This window comes from Dendrobates tinctorius, unplaced genomic scaffold, assembly GCF_039654945.1.
Source record: "Dendrobates tinctorius isolate UK_male_01 unplaced genomic scaffold, ASM3965494v1 ptg000008l, whole genome shotgun sequence".
NCBI classification, from domain to species: domain Eukaryota; kingdom Metazoa; phylum Chordata; class Amphibia; order Anura; family Dendrobatidae; genus Dendrobates; species Dendrobates tinctorius.
In genome coordinates, this window is record NW_027361676.1 from 15,248,866 (window position 1) to 15,265,888 (window position 17,023).

Sequence of the window (17,023 nt, forward strand, 5' to 3'; positions counted from 1 at the left end):
GAGCCGGTCAGAGGTAAGTATCACACATAGCGATATCGCTAGCAATATCGCTGCTACGTCACAAAAACCAGTGACGTTACAGCGATATTGCTAGCGATATCGCTTAGTGTGACAGACCCTTAACACAGAGCCAGGAACTTCAAGGCAGCTGACCCACCCAAAAGACACGGCGGTGCCATTGTCCATAGCAACGGGTTTTGAACACGGACTATATTTGTGGAAACCCGACTGCAATCCGGAGGTTATCACTCTTTGATATGTGAGTCTGGAAAATAAAGACTGTTTACATTAAACTTTCTGTGGTCCCTACCTATATATCGCACTGCACCAACCCCGCTGCACTACACAGTACTCAGATCTCAGATAAATGCAGTCATCCTTTATTTCGCCTTCTAACCTTCATAGTAAAACAATGCTTATTTCTCATCCAAAACATAAGAGGCAAAGAAACATACAATCCAACAGAAATCATAGAGGTGATGCGATCTTATTACTTTAACCTTTACAACATTCTCGAAAAGTTTTCAGATTTAACCCCCCAAATCTTCCAGTGAACTCCATCACACAACTAGAGGAACAGTATTCGGAATCCGAGAATGACACAGTCATTAAAAACACACCATCAGGGAAGAGCCCAGGCCAGATGGCTTCTCCACAATGTTCTATAAAATGTTTAGACAACAACTTGCTACTTTTCTCACTAAAGTGTTTTACTCAGGCTCAGAAACTTCACCTTTTGCACGTCAGTTTTTGGATACTCACATTACGGTAATACCAAAGCCTGGGAAAGATTCTTCCTTAGTTGTCAATTATCGACCAACTTCACTATTAAAAATTAACATAAAACCTTTTTATAATCTGGTGGCCAATAGACCAGAACCTTTAAGGCCCAGTCACACACGCTGATTTTGTGATGCCACAGCGATCTTTCCAGCGAGATTGCTGTGTGTGACGGGGATCAGCGACCGGCTCCCCTGCTGGTTATCGCTGATCGTGCTCGATCGGCCTGGGCCGTTTTTCGATCGCTGGTCTCCCACTGGCCAGCACACATCGCTGCGTGTGGCAGCGAGAGATCAGCGACGCTGGATGCTGGTTTCTAATGTAAACATCGGGTATCCAGGAGCCGCGGCTCCTGGATACCCGCTGTTTACCTTGGAAACCGGCGTACACGCTGGTTTCCAAGGTAAACAGCGAGTATCCAGGAGTCGCGTGGCTCTTAGATACCCGATGTTTACCTTGGAAACCAGCATGTACGCCAGTTTCCAAGGTAAACAGCAGGTATTCAGGAGCCACGGCTCCTGGATACCTGATGTTTACCTTGGAAACTGGCGTCCAACGTCGCTGGTCCTGATTGCTGGAGGGGCTGTCTATGTGACAACTCACCAGCGATCCCATCATGTCGGATCGTTGGTGGGATCGCTGGGACATCGTTATGTGTAATGGGGCCTTAACTCCCTTCAATAATTCACTCTGATCAGTTGGGGTTCGTGCAAGGAAGAGAAGCCCGGCATAATGTTAATAAGACCACCTTGCTTATAGCAAATGCTGTGGTGACATCAATGCAGAGTAGGCGTTTGACCCTGTACACTGGGGTTTAATGACTGCGGCGCTTAAAGCACATAGGTTTGAAACATAGCTTTCTAAACAAAATATTGGCCCTATATATATGTCACTCTGGTCGTATAAAAGTAAACGGTACTTTGTCTACTCCAATAACAATTCTTAAAGGGACAAGACAAGTTGCCCGCTATCCTCACTGATATGCATAATAACTATGGTACATCTGGTGACCGCTGTCAGAGGTAACCCCAAAGTAAACGGTCTATGCTTAGGCAACAATTGTTATAAGGCATCCCCTATGCTGACGACCTTTTATTATACATTTCACAACCTCATAGTGTAGGGAAGGTGACCTGACGGACGGACGGTCTAGTCAGAGTGAAGAAGGAAAGGTTTGCACAGTGTATGTAGGTGTCAGTTACTACAGTGGGGGAAACAGCTAGGAAAGTGTAGTGGACGTGCAGTACCTTGGGTTGACCATAAGGCTACTTTCACACGTCCGTCGGTGGCATTCCGGCTCCGTGCGGCAAAAAGATGGAGTGCCGGATCCAGCCGTGAATGGAGGGACCGGAAGTATATGCGGCGCATCTTACGGCGCCTGACACAGCTATGTTGCGGAGTCGCCGGGGAAGAAAAGGATCCACGAGCCAGTGAACAGGGTATGAAAAAGAGAGAACGGGGTATGAAAGAGAGAGAGAGAGAGAACGGGGTATGAAAGAGAGAGAGAGAGAACGGGGTATGAAAGAGAGAGAGAGAGAACGGGGTATGAAAGAGAGAGAGAGAACGGGGTATGAAAGAGAGAGAGAGAGAACGGGGTATGAAAGAGAGAGAGAGAGAACGGGGTATGAAAGAGAGAGAGAACGGGGTATGAAAGAGAGAGAACGGGGTATGAAAGAGAGAGAGAGAACGGGGTATGAAAGAGAGAGAGAGATATCCGGGCATGCGCACAGGGTAAAACCGTGCATGCGGTGGCCGGATCAGGTAGAAGCCTGATCCGGCGGCCGGAATGTGCCATAGCGTAACATTGTCCCGCAGAGCCGGGAGGGCCGCATCCGGCCATGTCCGGCTTTTTTCGCCGGACAAAAAAACGCTGCAGCACCCGTCCTGTCTGGCCGCCGGACAGAGGAATTCAGCCGGATCCGGTAAAAACCGGAACAAACGGAAGCACATGCGGCGCGATCCGGCGCATGTGCTTCTCAATGACAAAAAAACGCATCCGGCGGTAAAAAAAACCAGATCCGTTTTTTTACACACATGCCGGATTGTGCCTGACGGCACAAACCGGATGTGTGAAAGAGGCCTTAGATGGCAGGGAAGAGTGTGAGCAAAGGACTTGACAACAGCTTAGGGCTTTAGAAACCGTTGGTCATGGGGGGGCGTGGTTACAGTGACAGTTTCAAGGAACCGGGTTAGCCATAAATACTGATGGAGTTTTCCAGAAGGTTCCAGTCCCCAGGGGGAGCTCCAGTGACAGGAGGACTGCTACAGTCTGTGTGCTGTGAGGTGAATCCAGACCAGGGGGACTGAGGAGAGAGAACGTCAGGGGGGTGGTCCTGACAGGAAAGAACCGCAAAAAGGACGAGACATACCGTGTGGAAGAAGACGTCTGACCAGTAAAATTACTGTTGGCGTACGGGCCTAAGGCGGTCACAGTGACGGACCTGTCAGCAGCGTCATCAAGTGAAGTAGGGACGAGTACGTGCATGTACGTCCCTGGTGCTAAGGTACGGTTTGTAAAGCGTGCCTAGAAACGGAGGCTCAGGAAAGTGAAGTGAATTTGAAGTGAAGTGCGGTGTACTTCAGAGGCCGTCAGGCGGACGGCAAGCGAATAAACCTGGACCTGTTGTACCCGAATGTTGCCTCCAATTGTCTCTGTACGTCTCTGCGCGGTATAACGAGGGATCACCCCCCTAGTCCGGCCCACCGCACCTCTACAATATTACCATTATATTATTAAGAGAATTTGAAAAATTTGGTGTTCTCAGCAAGTTTAAAATTAATTAATCTCATCATGGTTTGATCAAATTATTATTATTATTTTTTTTAGCACCATTGATTCCATGGTGCTGTACATAAGAAGGGGTTACATACAAATTACATATATCACTTACAGTAAACAAACTTACAGTGACAGACAGATACAGAGGGGAGAGAGGACCTTGCCCTTTCGGACTTACATGCTACAGGATGGTGGGGAAGGAGACAGTAGGTTGATGGGGTGCAGCAGTTCCGGTGTTGGTTGAGGTGAAATCTCCGGTAGTGGTGAAGAGGCAGCGGGGTCATTGCAGGCTGTAGGCTTTCTTGAAGAGGTGGGTTTTCAGGTTCCCTCTGAAGGATCCGAATGTGATTGATAGTCAGACATGTTGGGGCAAAGAAGTCCAGAGGATGGGGGCTATTCGGGAGAAGTCTTGGAGGCAGTTGGGTGAGGAACAAATAAGTGTGGAGGAGAGAAATAGGTCTTGCGATGACCGGAGATTACGTGAGGTAAGGTATTGGGAGATTAGTTCAGAGACATATGGAGGAGACAGGTTATAATCTATAGATGGCCTTGTAGGTCAGTATTAGTAATTTGAACTGGATACGCTGAGGGAATGGAAGCCAGTGAAGAGATTTGCAGAGGGGAGAAACGGAGGAGTAGCGAGGAGAAAGATGAATTAGTTGGGCAGCAGAGTTAAGGATGGACTGGAGAGGTGCGAGGGTGTTAGCAGGGAGACCACAGAAAAGGATGTTGCAGTAGTCGAGGCGGGAGATGTTGAGGGCATGCACAAGCATTTTAGTAGATTGATTAATGGATATACTCTCTAGGTTTCTGTACGGTTTCCAAGCAATGACAATACTTCCAACGTTGTGTTTTAAATTGCTTAGATGTGTTTAATTAGGTTTGTGTGGGGAAAATATAGACCACAAATTAAATATCCGATTCTTACTCGCTCCACGTCCCTAGGAGGAGCAGGTCTTCCAGACCTGAAAAGATACCATCAGGTTTCTCTACTAATTTGCTTATTTGATTGGTATTTCCATGCAGATTCTAAACAGTGGATCATGGAAGAACAAAAGAGCTCCTCAGCCCCCCTGGGATATTTTGTCTTTATCGAATCAAGAGATGGGATACGGGTGGATAGCTCGAGATTCTTGATCAAATCGGTTTTGAAAGTATGGGATTGACTAAGAAAGAAAGCTATCTTAAATTCTCCAATTCCTAAACTTCCATATTCTCCAACCAAGAGTTCCCCCAGGCCTATTAAGGAATACGTTTCTCCATTCGAACATTAATACTGATTTATGTACGGTATATGTCATGTTTTAAAAGGAGATGATATTCTACTTTTTGAGGAAATGCAGAATTTAAATCTCCCACAAAAAACTTACCGGGATGGAATATGAACAATTACATTCTTTCATAAACTTACAAAAAAAAAGAGGGGGATGGCACTTAACACAACTTTTATCAACCTGATTTTAGGGATTATTTTTACAGAATACTGCTCCATCTCATCTAATCTCCCATATCAATGGTTCTCTAAACCAATCTTCACTAACTGACCCAAACTTTATACATGCTTGGAAGATGGATCTTGGCACCACCCTCTCTGAAGAAGATTAACAAAAACAGTATCTGTTCACCCATAAAATGTCATCAGCTGGCTATGCTAAAGAAAAAAAAATACAAGATATTGGCAAGTTGGTACCAGTACCCGATAAAACTACATAATTGTTTTTCTCCCATGTCTGGCATGTGTTGACTCTGTGAATCAAAAAACAGTGCGCTCACACATGGTGGGCTTGTCATAAAATAAAGCCTTTCTGGAAAGAAGTATTCATGGCCTATAACAAGATTACAGGAGATGTAATAGAACACTTTAGTCAGTTTTCTGACATACAGGTCCCTCAAAGTTACTTCAAACCTGAACAGTTCTGTGAAAAATCATAGCTGTAAATTTCATTTTGAAAAAAATGTAAATTTGCTGGTAAAATGTTAATCCCCTTAACATTCTACCACAGTAATAAGACACTTGAAAAGAAGAGCAGAGTTAAGTTCAACACTCCACAACCTCGTCTCACGAAGTGGCCCCTTGGGAAAATTAATTGCCCAACCTAGTTCTAGACACATATGCCAGCAAAACAAAAGGTTTGGATGTGTTGAAAACCAGCATGCCTGATCCTTGTTTTACCCCCAAATCTCCTGTTCTTATTAAGGCTGTTGAGTTTGGGTCAGGAGAGCCGCAGCTGGTCTCGGAATCACTGTCCATACATGAACAGTGAAACACAAACATGTTCAAGCAGCGTTAGTAAGGTCACATTAGACGGGACAGTAGATTGTAAACAGATCTTGTTCCCAGTATACACATTAAACAGTGCGCAAAAGCCTTACTCCAATTTTTTCCCTTTATCGTAAGTGACGAGTTTGCATCAAGGACTGAAACACAAAATTATATTGGAAATTAAAGACTGGATAAACCAAACTTCATAGGTCTCTATGGTAAGTTGACATGATTGACTGTCTGGAGCAGCAAAACCTACTATGTCCGGTGCATAAGATAATAGTTCAGTCTTAAAGAGGTTTTCCAATCAAAACAAGTTTTCTATTTTCTCTTTTTCTTTCTTTTTGGAGTTCAACATATTAAAAATGACATGGTGACACCAAATATGTGTGATATGTGCAGATGTCCACTGTGTCACATAGTGGGCATCTGCCTGGTATGGTGAGGTCTCCGCTTCTTCAGCACCATACACCCACTCCGGCCACATGCTATAAATTTAGGGTGTGTGGTCATCATCAAGTTAATGAATTTAGTATATCTAACTCCAGCTGATTTTTGATCAAAACTTGTGTGTAAGTAAAATGCTAGTATTGATTAGCTCTGCCAACATAAGAAGGTCCTAAAAACTGTTGACAGGCACCATATTTATTCTGCACCAGCATTAGTTATTGCAGACACTTTTCAGTTTAGCAGCCGTTTGGGGTTTTTACATAGGCCAATATCAAGAAGGCTTTTTTGAAGTTCTTCAGTTTTTCTTTTAGTATGGGAACTTTTGGCTGCAGCATCTAATCTAGCCTAGAACATATCTACCAGGAGCTGAGAGATATTCTAAACTTGTCTCACACTTGGCTCAGCATCAAGACTCAGAGTTGTGTCAGCACCACCCTTACAGCATTGCACTATCTGGGATTTCCCAGTAATAAGTAGAAATCAGCTCTGTCCCGCCCCAGTGAAGTATGGGCTGTGCTGTGGTGTAGGCTCCACACAACTCCAGAGCTGTCTGACACAACACGTAAGCAGCTGTTCCTACAGAGAATGGGGCAGTCACCCCTGTACCTGCCCCTGGCTTGTGGTAAGTAAGGACTAGGTGACATTTAAGGGGTGGCCGGCTCTGTCCTCTGTGTGCACTGTCGCTGCAGTGTGTACAGGAGGCAGATCACATCAGCACATGCTTTACCCTACCCTTGCCACATAACAGCTTGGGTTCTCAGCCTGACTGTAGTGTAGTGTAGTGATTTTCAGCACAAGACATGCAAAATTTGGGAGTGCACTAAAGTAGATCTCAAGGACATCGACAACAGCTCGGCATTGTCTGTTACCATCCAGAAAAGACTGTGAACTTAGTGGGAGCTTGTCATTTAAATGTCACTGTCAGTGATTGACATCTAAATGGGCACCTAAATAATGATGAGCAGTGATCGGAGCTACAGAGAGCTCGTCATCTAAACTAAAAGTGAAAGCAGCAGATTTGAACTTCTTATCTAGATTACGACACTCCATGATGTAGATTATTTGATAATCCGGCATCTATCAAGCAATATTGACATCAGGATAAAGAATATTACTGTATTTATGCATGAAAAGTAGATTTAGATCACAGTACCGTATACTTTTTTTTTTCTATAGGACATCTGTGAAAATAACTGGATTACTGGAACAATCATACTTTCTGGAGTAAAATTTCCTATTAGGGCTAATATCTGCAGCACAGACAGGAGAATAATACTGCGTGTGCATTTTAAAAGGTAAGACACCCAAGTTGAAGAATTCTATTACTGATTATTCTGATTTCACTTGATGAAGAAAATGTTTTATTTTGAAATTTCTATTAAATTATTCAATCATTAGGAAAAATCAGTGAAATCAAGGGTGCTTGTTCTTTCTTTGCCGAAGTGACTCTGTATGTGCAGTCACAGTTCTTTCCAAATCTTCCATATACCGTACTTGACTGCACATTTTAGTTTTCGCATATTCAATTGATGGGATCAATGCAGGCTTTCATTTACAGCAAAACTTCATGCGCCAGTATAAAAAACAAAAAAATGCTTACCAGGAAAATCTCCTTTACGACTACTCTGCCCAAATTCCTGAAGTTGGGGCTGTTGGTTCATCTGATCTTTCTGCAAGTTTTCGTACCAGTGGGTTACTTCTGCCCGCAAGTCAGCTGCTTGATCACTTGGATACATTTCTATAGTCATCTAAGATAGAAAAAAAAGTCCTGTTCAGCAAAGTGAAGGGTAATGGCACTTTGGCTGATTATCGGGTCGTCGATCGGTTGGCATGACAACCTGGGGTCAGCAGACGACCCCTGTGGTTTCCCTTGCTGGATCGCTATGAGCGCCGCCTGGTGGTCGACGCTCATAGCAAGTGAGCATATCTGCTACATAGAGCAGGGCTGCAGCCCTCCATGATGTCATTATGCTATAAAGGTCCTCCATTGTAAACCCCTCTCTACGTGTCATGTTTATAGTTTGCAATAGGTGCACAAAAGATTAAAGGGGTTGTCCAGCCTTGGGGTACATAGAGTGACTGCAGACTTGTGAATCCTAGCACTTGTGATTATCCGGTGCCAGGAGTAATGTGACTGCAAGTATGTGACACATTCTGACTAGATGTGTCCGGTTTCACTCAATCCACTTTCATGAAGTCTAGTCAGCATGTGACCGCCGCATGTATACAGATATCATTTTTGTGGTCATGTGCACCAGAGAATCCCCATAGCGCAAAGTGTGTGTGATTTGAGGATTCACAAGTCTGCAGTCACATAGAGTGTTTAGTCTACTTGTTGCTGTTTTAACCTCTTCCCGACCGCCCACAGTAGATAAACGTTGGCGCTTGCTGGGCTTTGTGCAGCGCCGACGTTTATCTACTGTCGGCGGTTTTGTGCCCCCCGGGACCCCCACATACCTTACAACGCGGGGATCCCGGTGCACAATGCATGTTGGGACCCCCGACGTCGTCGAGACCTGATTGGTTCAGGTCCTGATGACGTCAGCGTCACAGCAGCCAATGGGAGCGATCGCTGGGAAAGCTGCTTGTTTCCCGGCGATCTCACTCATTGTAACGCGGCTTCTCCTCTGATCTAACACTGACCGATGATCAGAGGTGAAGCAGCGTTACTGTGTGACTAGATCGCTGCCTGGCACAGCTGATCACTGCCTGGCACAGCTGTGCCAGGCAGCGATCTTGTCACACAGTAACGCTGCTTCTCCTCTGATCATCTGTCATTGTGAGATCAGAGGAGAAGTCACGTTATTATGTGCCAGGCAGCGATCTTGTCACATAGTAACGCTGCTTCTCCTCTGATCATCTGTCAGTGTGAGATCAGAGGAGAAGTGGCATTACTATGAGTCAGATCGCAGGGCAGCGATTTTGTCACAAAAATAAAAAAAGTAAAGAAAAAAAAAGCAGGTACACAGGTTAGGGCTAGGGTTAGGGCTAGGGCTGGGATTAAGGTTATGGGTGTGTTGGTGTTAGGTTTTTGGTTAGGGTTATGGTTAGGGGTGTGTTGGGGTTAGGGTTGGAATTAGAATTGGGGGTTTCCACTGTTTAGGTACATCAGGGGCTCTGTAAATGCAATATGACGCCCGCAGACCATTCCATCAAAGTCTGCATTCCAGAACGTCACTACTTCCCTTCCGAGCCCCACCGTGTGCCCAAACAGTAGTTTTCTCCCACATATGGGGTACCAGCGTACTCAGGACAAATTGGACAACAACTCTTAGGGTCCAATTTCTCCTGTTACCCTTGTGAAAATAAAAATTGGGGGCTAAAAGATCATTTTTGTGGAAAAAAAATGATTTTTTTATTTTCACGCCTCTACATTATAAACTTTACTGAAACACTTGGGGGTTCAAAGTGCTCACCACTATCTAGATAAGTTCCTTTGGGGGTCTAGTTTCCAAAATGGGGTCACTTGTGGGGGGTTTCCACTGTTTAGGTACATCAGGGGCTCTGCAAACGCGACATGACACCCGCAGACCATTCCATCAAAGTCTGCATTTCAGAACGTCACTACTTCCCTTCCGAGCCCCACCGTGTGCCCAAACAGTAGTTTTCTTCCACATATGGGGTACTACCGTACTCAGGACAAATTGGACAACAGCTCTTAGGGTCCAATTTCTCCTGTTACCCTTGTGAAAATAAAAATTGGGGGCTAAAAGATCATTTTTGTGGAAAAAAAATGATTTTTTTTATTTTCACGCCTCTACATTATAAACTTTACTGAAACACTTGGGGGTTCAAAGTGCTCACCACACATCTAGATAAGTTCCTTGGGGGGTCTAGTTTCCAAAATGGGGTCACTTGTGGGGGGTTTCCACTGTTTAGGTACATCAGGGGCTCTCCAAATGCGACATGGCATCCGATCTCAATTCCAGCCAATTCTGCATTGAAAAAGTCAAACGGCACTCCTTCCGTTCTGACCTCTGCCGTGTGCTCAAACAGTGGTTTAGCCCCACATACGGGGTATCGGCGTATTCGGGAGAAATTGCACAAAAAATTTTGTGGTTCATTTTCTCTTTTTACACTTGTGAAAATAAAAAAAAATGGTTTTGAAGTAAAATGTTTGTGAAAAAAAGTTAAATGTTTATTTTTTCCTTCCATATTCCATTCATTCATGTGAAGCACCTGAAGGGTTAATAAACTTCTTGAATGTGGTTTTGAGTACATGGAGAGGTGCAGTTTTTAGAATGGTGTCACTTTTGGGTATTTTCTGTCATATTGACCCCCCAAACTCACTTCAAATGTGAGGTGGTCCCTAAAAAAAATGGTGTTGCAAATTTTGTTGTAAAAATGAGAAATCGCTGGTCAACTTTTAACCCTTATAACTTCCTAAAAAAAAAAATTATGTTTCCAAAATTGTGCAGATGTAAAGTAGACATGTGGGAAATGTTATTTATTAACTATTTTGTGCGATATCACTCTCTGATTTAAGGGCATAAAAATTAAAAGTTTGAAAATTGCAAAATTTTCTAAATTTTCGCCAAATTTTGATTTTTTTAACAAATAAGCACAGATCATATCTAAAAATTTTTACCACCATCATGAAGTACAATATGTCATGAGAAAACAATGTCAGAATCAGTAGGATCCGTTGAAGCGTTCTAGAGTTATGACCTCATAAAGTGACACTGGTCAGATTTGAAAAATTTGGCCCGGTCACGAAGGCAAAAACAGGCTCGGGTGCGAAGGGGTTAAAAGACTTTTTTTTGTTTTGAGCCAAATTCTTTTCAGTTGTGCCTATTTTGAAATCTAGTTTCAAATTATTTGTCTGCTTTTTTTCTGTTTGCCATTATGACAGTTTTTTTTATGTAATTCTGATGTGTGACTGATTCTTTTTTAGCAAAATTTAAAAAAACAACAACATTTTTGGACAAATTGTACTTCAGTTCCCTTCCTTCTTCCCGGGGGTGGATGTGATATTTTGTAAACCATTTTTTTTGTGTGATTGTTAGAGTGCATGACATGTCGATGGATCATGCGACTTTTTGCTCTAGAAAGGTGCTAAAAAGACAAAATAGTAAAATACAAAAATAAAGAAGATTTTTTTATTTTGTGCAAAATTCATGAATTAGCATGCATCATATTCAAAAATATTACTTTATTATTAAAGATAAAAAAGAAAAATGACTTAAGGGGGACTGGTCATAAGTGATTAGTTTTTGCTCTTATTTTTTTCTTGCTGTCCCCATTTTTTCTTTTTTTTTTTTTAAACCCGCTGAATGATTCCAAAGATTTTTTGGGGGACTTTACAAGGGGGTGTGGCTCACAGGATTATATTTGCGCGTGTTTTAAGACTGCTCTGCATAATTACCCTGTGAGCCTACCCACCTTAGTAAAAACCACAAAAATAGCACTAAATAAAAAGGCCCATAATCTGGATCTGAATTACCAATTTGAAAATAAAAAATGGGATACTCAGGGGAGCCAAGGGAATAAAGTAAGCAAAATCTGGTTACTTTTTACCTGGTGACAGATTCTCTTTAAAAAAAAAACAAACAAAACACTGAATATGAATGAAGAATTGAGCTTTTATTTTCCAGGTATAATAGTGTGTACAATCCTAAGTGATAAGAACTTATTCCAACCAGTCTTTAGATGGATTCACATGTCATGTTTATGTGTGTTTCTAACAGCACTTTGTAGGGAGTTTTTCTAAGCAAAACAGTGGCCTTGTTCTAAAAATACGAGGTATATATGTGATTTGTCATGTTTTAAGATATTCGTTTAAAAGAAAAGAAAAAAGTAAAAAAAAAAATCTTAAATTTGCTACAATTTGCTGTAGTGGTCTACTCTAATGCACATATCAGTTGCTATATGGTGGCACACAGAGTGCCTATTGCTTTATCTTATGGAGCTGTAGTCATTCTGTTTCCGCCATATGGCACTTCTGAGAAGTATTGTATTCTCAATGGATTTACTCCTTGGGTAATGTAACCCTGCAATGTGGCATGCTATAAAACATGCCACCATTTCTTTCTCATGGTGTCTTTGAAGGAAAAAAACCTCTCCTTCATATAAAGATGATGACATGCAGAGTTGCAATATGGACAAATACAGGCTATGGGCTAGCTCTGGACCAGACACAGCCAGAAAAGGGAAACTGTGTAAGGACAATATATGGGCCATTTGCAGTCCAATAGCTCATCATAATGCACAATTCTACCTGCTTTGGAGGTGGAAATTGATCCCCTTACCTCTTGGGCCTTTGTACGGCTGCATAGATTGCACCAATGGTATGTTCGTCCCTGGGCTCGCTGTACTAGAGCCATGGAACATCTGTAATACAGATACAGAAGTATCCAAAAAGACTTATTGAAAGTTTTTTTTACAAAATGTGGTCAACTTGTGCTTTTAGGAGCCGTTTGTGAAAAATATGTTTGATGTGTTGTAGACTAATATGTTTTCTCATATATATATGTGACTCTAATGATGTATATATTTTTTTCCTTTGTCTTTAGAAAAAAGATGAAGCATTACCTATTGAATTTCTGCTTAATCTACTCTTTCATGAGGGCAACGCATTCAAAAGATGGAAAGGACTGTCACTGTGACCACATGGATTTTTGTGACTGCTCCTCACTCCAGTTGACTTCTATCCCTTCTACATTGCCAAGACAAATGAAGGGCTTGGACTTGTCTAACAATTTAATTCAAACTATATCAGATGATGAGCTGAAGCCATATGAAAACCTCAGAGTACTTTGTCTATATGGAAATGAAATTCATAGTATAAGCAATAACTCTTTTCAGTCACTACGAAACCTTGAGGAATTGGATCTGTCCTATAACAAGTTACCTATCTTGTCGCCAGATTGGTTTGGAGGTCTTCACAAGTTAAGACATTTGAACTTGCTGGGCAATCACTACACTTTACTTGGTGAAAAGCCTTTGTTCTCCACTCTGCCCTCATTAAGGAATCTGAAAATTGGAAACCTAGAATTTTCTGCCCTCTATAAACAAGACTTTGATGGTGTATTGAGCTTGGACGAACTCTACTTAAATATGTCACACCTCAAATTATACACAGAGGGTACCATACAATCTATAGAACACACAGGGCATGTTACTGTTGCTTCAAATTTAACTTTCCTTCCAGAAATAATAAGTGATGTTACACATTCGGCTACCTGGTTAGAAATTAGGAATACGGTTTTCAATAATATTCAGGATTCAGATGCTTTTGCTTTGCTCAATGATACCACAGTGAGGACTTTAATGATTAAAAAGTGTGCATTGAATGATGATAGTTTACCAAAGCTAATAGAAATTATACATACCTACAAAAATGTTACCACTTTTGCTTTGGAAGACAGTACGCTTTCAGGAACAGGACGAACTGTTCCAATTCTCAAAGATGAGAACTCATCCATATCAACTATTATTATAAGGAACCTGCAAATACCAGATTTTTATCTTTTTACAGACTTCAGTTCTGTCTATAAGGTAGTACATACAATTGAAAGTGTCACCTGCACAGACAGCAAAGTTTTTCTCATGCCTTGTGAATTTTCCCGATCCTTTAAGATGATGAAATTTCTTGATCTAAGTGGGAACGTGCTCACTGACATGTTTTTCGAAAGTTCAACCTGTTATTTGGAAGGTTTTGGGGCCTGGCCTTCTGTACAAACTTTAAACGTGAGCAGAAATCTCTTATCTTCATTAACCAGAGTGTCAAAAGCACTTTCAAAAATTCCATCATTGACTTACATTGATTTAAGTCAAAATATGTTTGGTGACACCACTATTTCTTCCTGCATCTGGCCTAAGAATCTGTTATATTTAAATATTTCAGATTGCAAGTTAAAACTGATCGACAATTGCATTCCGGTCACTTTGGAGATTTTGGATGTAAGCGCCAATCATCTGGAAACATTTACATCCAATTTAACAAATTTGAAGGAACTCTATATATCAGATAATAGATTGGCCATGTTGCCTGTAAATGCTTATTTACCAAGCCTAATCTTACTGGTTATCAGGGCAAATAGTCTCCATGACTTTTTCCAATCAGATTTGGGACACTTCCCAAATTTGACAAGATTGGATGCAGGGTACAACATTTATTTTTGTTCATGTCAGTTTGTGGATTTGGCAAAACAACATAACCAAATATTTCTTGGCTGGCCGGATAACTATATATGTGATTCTCCTCCTTCAGTACGAGGTCACCGGATTAAAGACGCACATCTCCCTATATTAATGTGCCACAGAACATTAGTTGTGACGGTCTCCTGCATTGTATCAATATTAGTTATAGCTATTATTGTATGGCTTTGTCACTGTCTTCATTGTATTTGGTATGCAAAGATGACCTGGGCCTGGTTAAAAGCTAAAAGGAAGCCTTTAAGAGTATCGGAGAGAGTGATGTCATTTGATGCATTCATATCCTACAGTGAAAGGGACTCTGAGTGGGTTGAGAATATGATGATACCACAACTAGAAAATGGAGCTCATCCACTAAGAGTATGTATTCATAAAAGAGATTTTGTTCCAGGCAAATGGATAATTGACAATATCATTGATGCCATGGAGAGGAGCCATAAAACCCTGTTCATCTTATCAGAGCATTTTGTCCAAAGTGAGTGGTGCAAATATGAGCTGGAGTTCTCCCACTTTCGTCTTTTTGATGAAAACAATGACACTGCCATTTTGGTTGTCCTGGAACCCATTGAAAAGGCAACTATTCCAAAAAGATTCTGCAAACTGAGAAAACTCATGAACACAAAAACCTACCTTGAGTGGCCATCAGAAGAAGAAGAACAACATATTTTTTGGGATAAACTCAAAGCAGCAGTGCAACAAGAGGAAAACCCAGAGATAGCGCCAACTATTTAATGTTAGGGACACATATACATCCAATGCATACCAAAAATGTAATCTGTACATGTTATTTACCAAGAAGGAAGTCTTTGTCCTCAATCAAGGGGCAGAGACAGAAATGTGCTTTTGTATGAAGCTGTTTGTATAAAGTTAGTTTTTAGGGAATATATTGTAGATGTTCCAAATGAAGAATGTACCAAATATGTTGTTATACTTCCAAGAAGAAGACAACACTATCTAAGCGGAAACTTTACATAGTGAAAGTTAATGGGGAATTTTACAAAAGAACAACCTGAAGTTTTTGAATACTACATGCACATAGTTACATAGGCTGCAAAAATTACAGATTTCCCATGAGTACAGCTAGGAGAAGGGAAAGGTTGTAGATAAATTTAACAAAACCCATGATGAATGAGTCATTGTGGCCTCATGGGAAGAATTCCTGCTTGACTCTAAGTGGACGAGTTTCTGCATTTTGCTGCAGTTTTGCAGTGCTGTAAATGTATGTATAGGTTTTACTGATAAAGCATGAAAAAATATAGTTCACCAGTAAAAACATCATGGACAAGAATTGAATTGCAAAACTATGATAACAAACAAGAGACCATAACCATTTTGTTTCACTACTTACTTTGTCCTGGTGAAAGATGGCTATATAATGTGTCTAATTTTTCTACCTTCAAAGATTGCATCCCAAAGATCAGAAACTGATGGCATATCCTAGTGATATCCTTTGAATATCCTTGTTCTCTACACATACCGTAGACAACCTGTTTCATAGATCTTGAAATCGTGCTATGTTATTTGTATATTTAGCATTTAATTTTCAGGAAGTTCAGGTTCGGAATACAAATAGCTTTTTACCGGCATGACAAGTTCTTTAATAGTTTGCCCAAGTTTCTGCACTCAGACTTTAGTAACATATTAACTCATAGTGTCTTTGTTCTCTATTCCTGCATTACAGGCGCTTCACTAAATGACATATTGATCTCTTATCAAAGACATTTTTTCTAGTCAACAATTAAACAAGAGATTAAATGTGAGATAAAAAGGCTGTGTGTAATCAGAGTGTTAAAATATCCATCTTCACTAACATGAAACTGAGCAAGTAAAGTATTTTTACCCTGGAGTTGGGGTGCTTTATATCTCTTGTGGATGCCATTACCAAGAAATATGGTGCTTCTTTACTAATTCACAAGCCACATAATTACCATAGTTCTCTTCAATGGGTCTGCATTTGAAACATTTACCTGGCTGGATGGCAATTAATAAAGACATTGAAGGTAATTTATATCTTCTACGTAAAATGAGCAGAGCTGCAAAGCGGTAATAGTATTAGAAAAATGTTGGTTGTGACCATGTTTGTTTGACTTGCTGTCACCTAAACATTCATTCTTAGGCCGGGGTGACACTTGCGAATGCAATGCGAGAGACTCGCATCAATACCCGACACTGCTGCTGGTGGTTCAGACCGGAGCGTTCAGCTGCATAGAAATACATGCAGCCGCACACTCCGGTCCCAAGTGCTGGCGGGAGTGCCGGGTATTGAGGCGAGAGACTCCTGCGAGTTTCTCGCATTGCACTTGCAAGTGTGACCCAGGCCTAAGCCTTATGTACATGTAGTGTGATTGGCCTACTGGAGTATTCGCCAATATGTATAAGTTCAGACATAATAATGAGCTTTTAAAAGGGAACCTGCATAATCTGCAGGCACCGTATTATAGATCAGGGGGAGCTGAGCAGATTGCTATATAACTTTGTAAAAAAAGATTCGGTATAACTTGTGTTTTAATCATTTAAAGCTCTGCTTTTTCTGGGATTTTCAGTTCTATCAGTGACGGATAGCTTTCATTGTATAAATGTGCATACAGAGGTAG

General features: G+C 41.4%; 1 protein-coding gene across 1 annotated transcript; it reads left to right on the top strand.

Annotated features, from left to right (window-relative positions):
* The first annotated feature begins 6,882 nt into the window (after window positions 1–6,882).
* Window positions 6,883–16,433, top strand: TLR2 (toll like receptor 2). Its single transcript, XM_073576390.1, has 3 exons — window positions 6,883–6,894; window positions 7,449–7,567; window positions 12,785–16,433. Exon 3 carries the CDS (start codon window positions 12,792–12,794, stop codon window positions 15,159–15,161), a length of 2,370 nt encoding a protein of 789 aa, XP_073432491.1. The 5' UTR covers window positions 6,883–6,894; window positions 7,449–7,567; window positions 12,785–12,791; the 3' UTR covers window positions 15,162–16,433.
* Window positions 16,434–17,023: the final 590 nt, after the last annotated feature.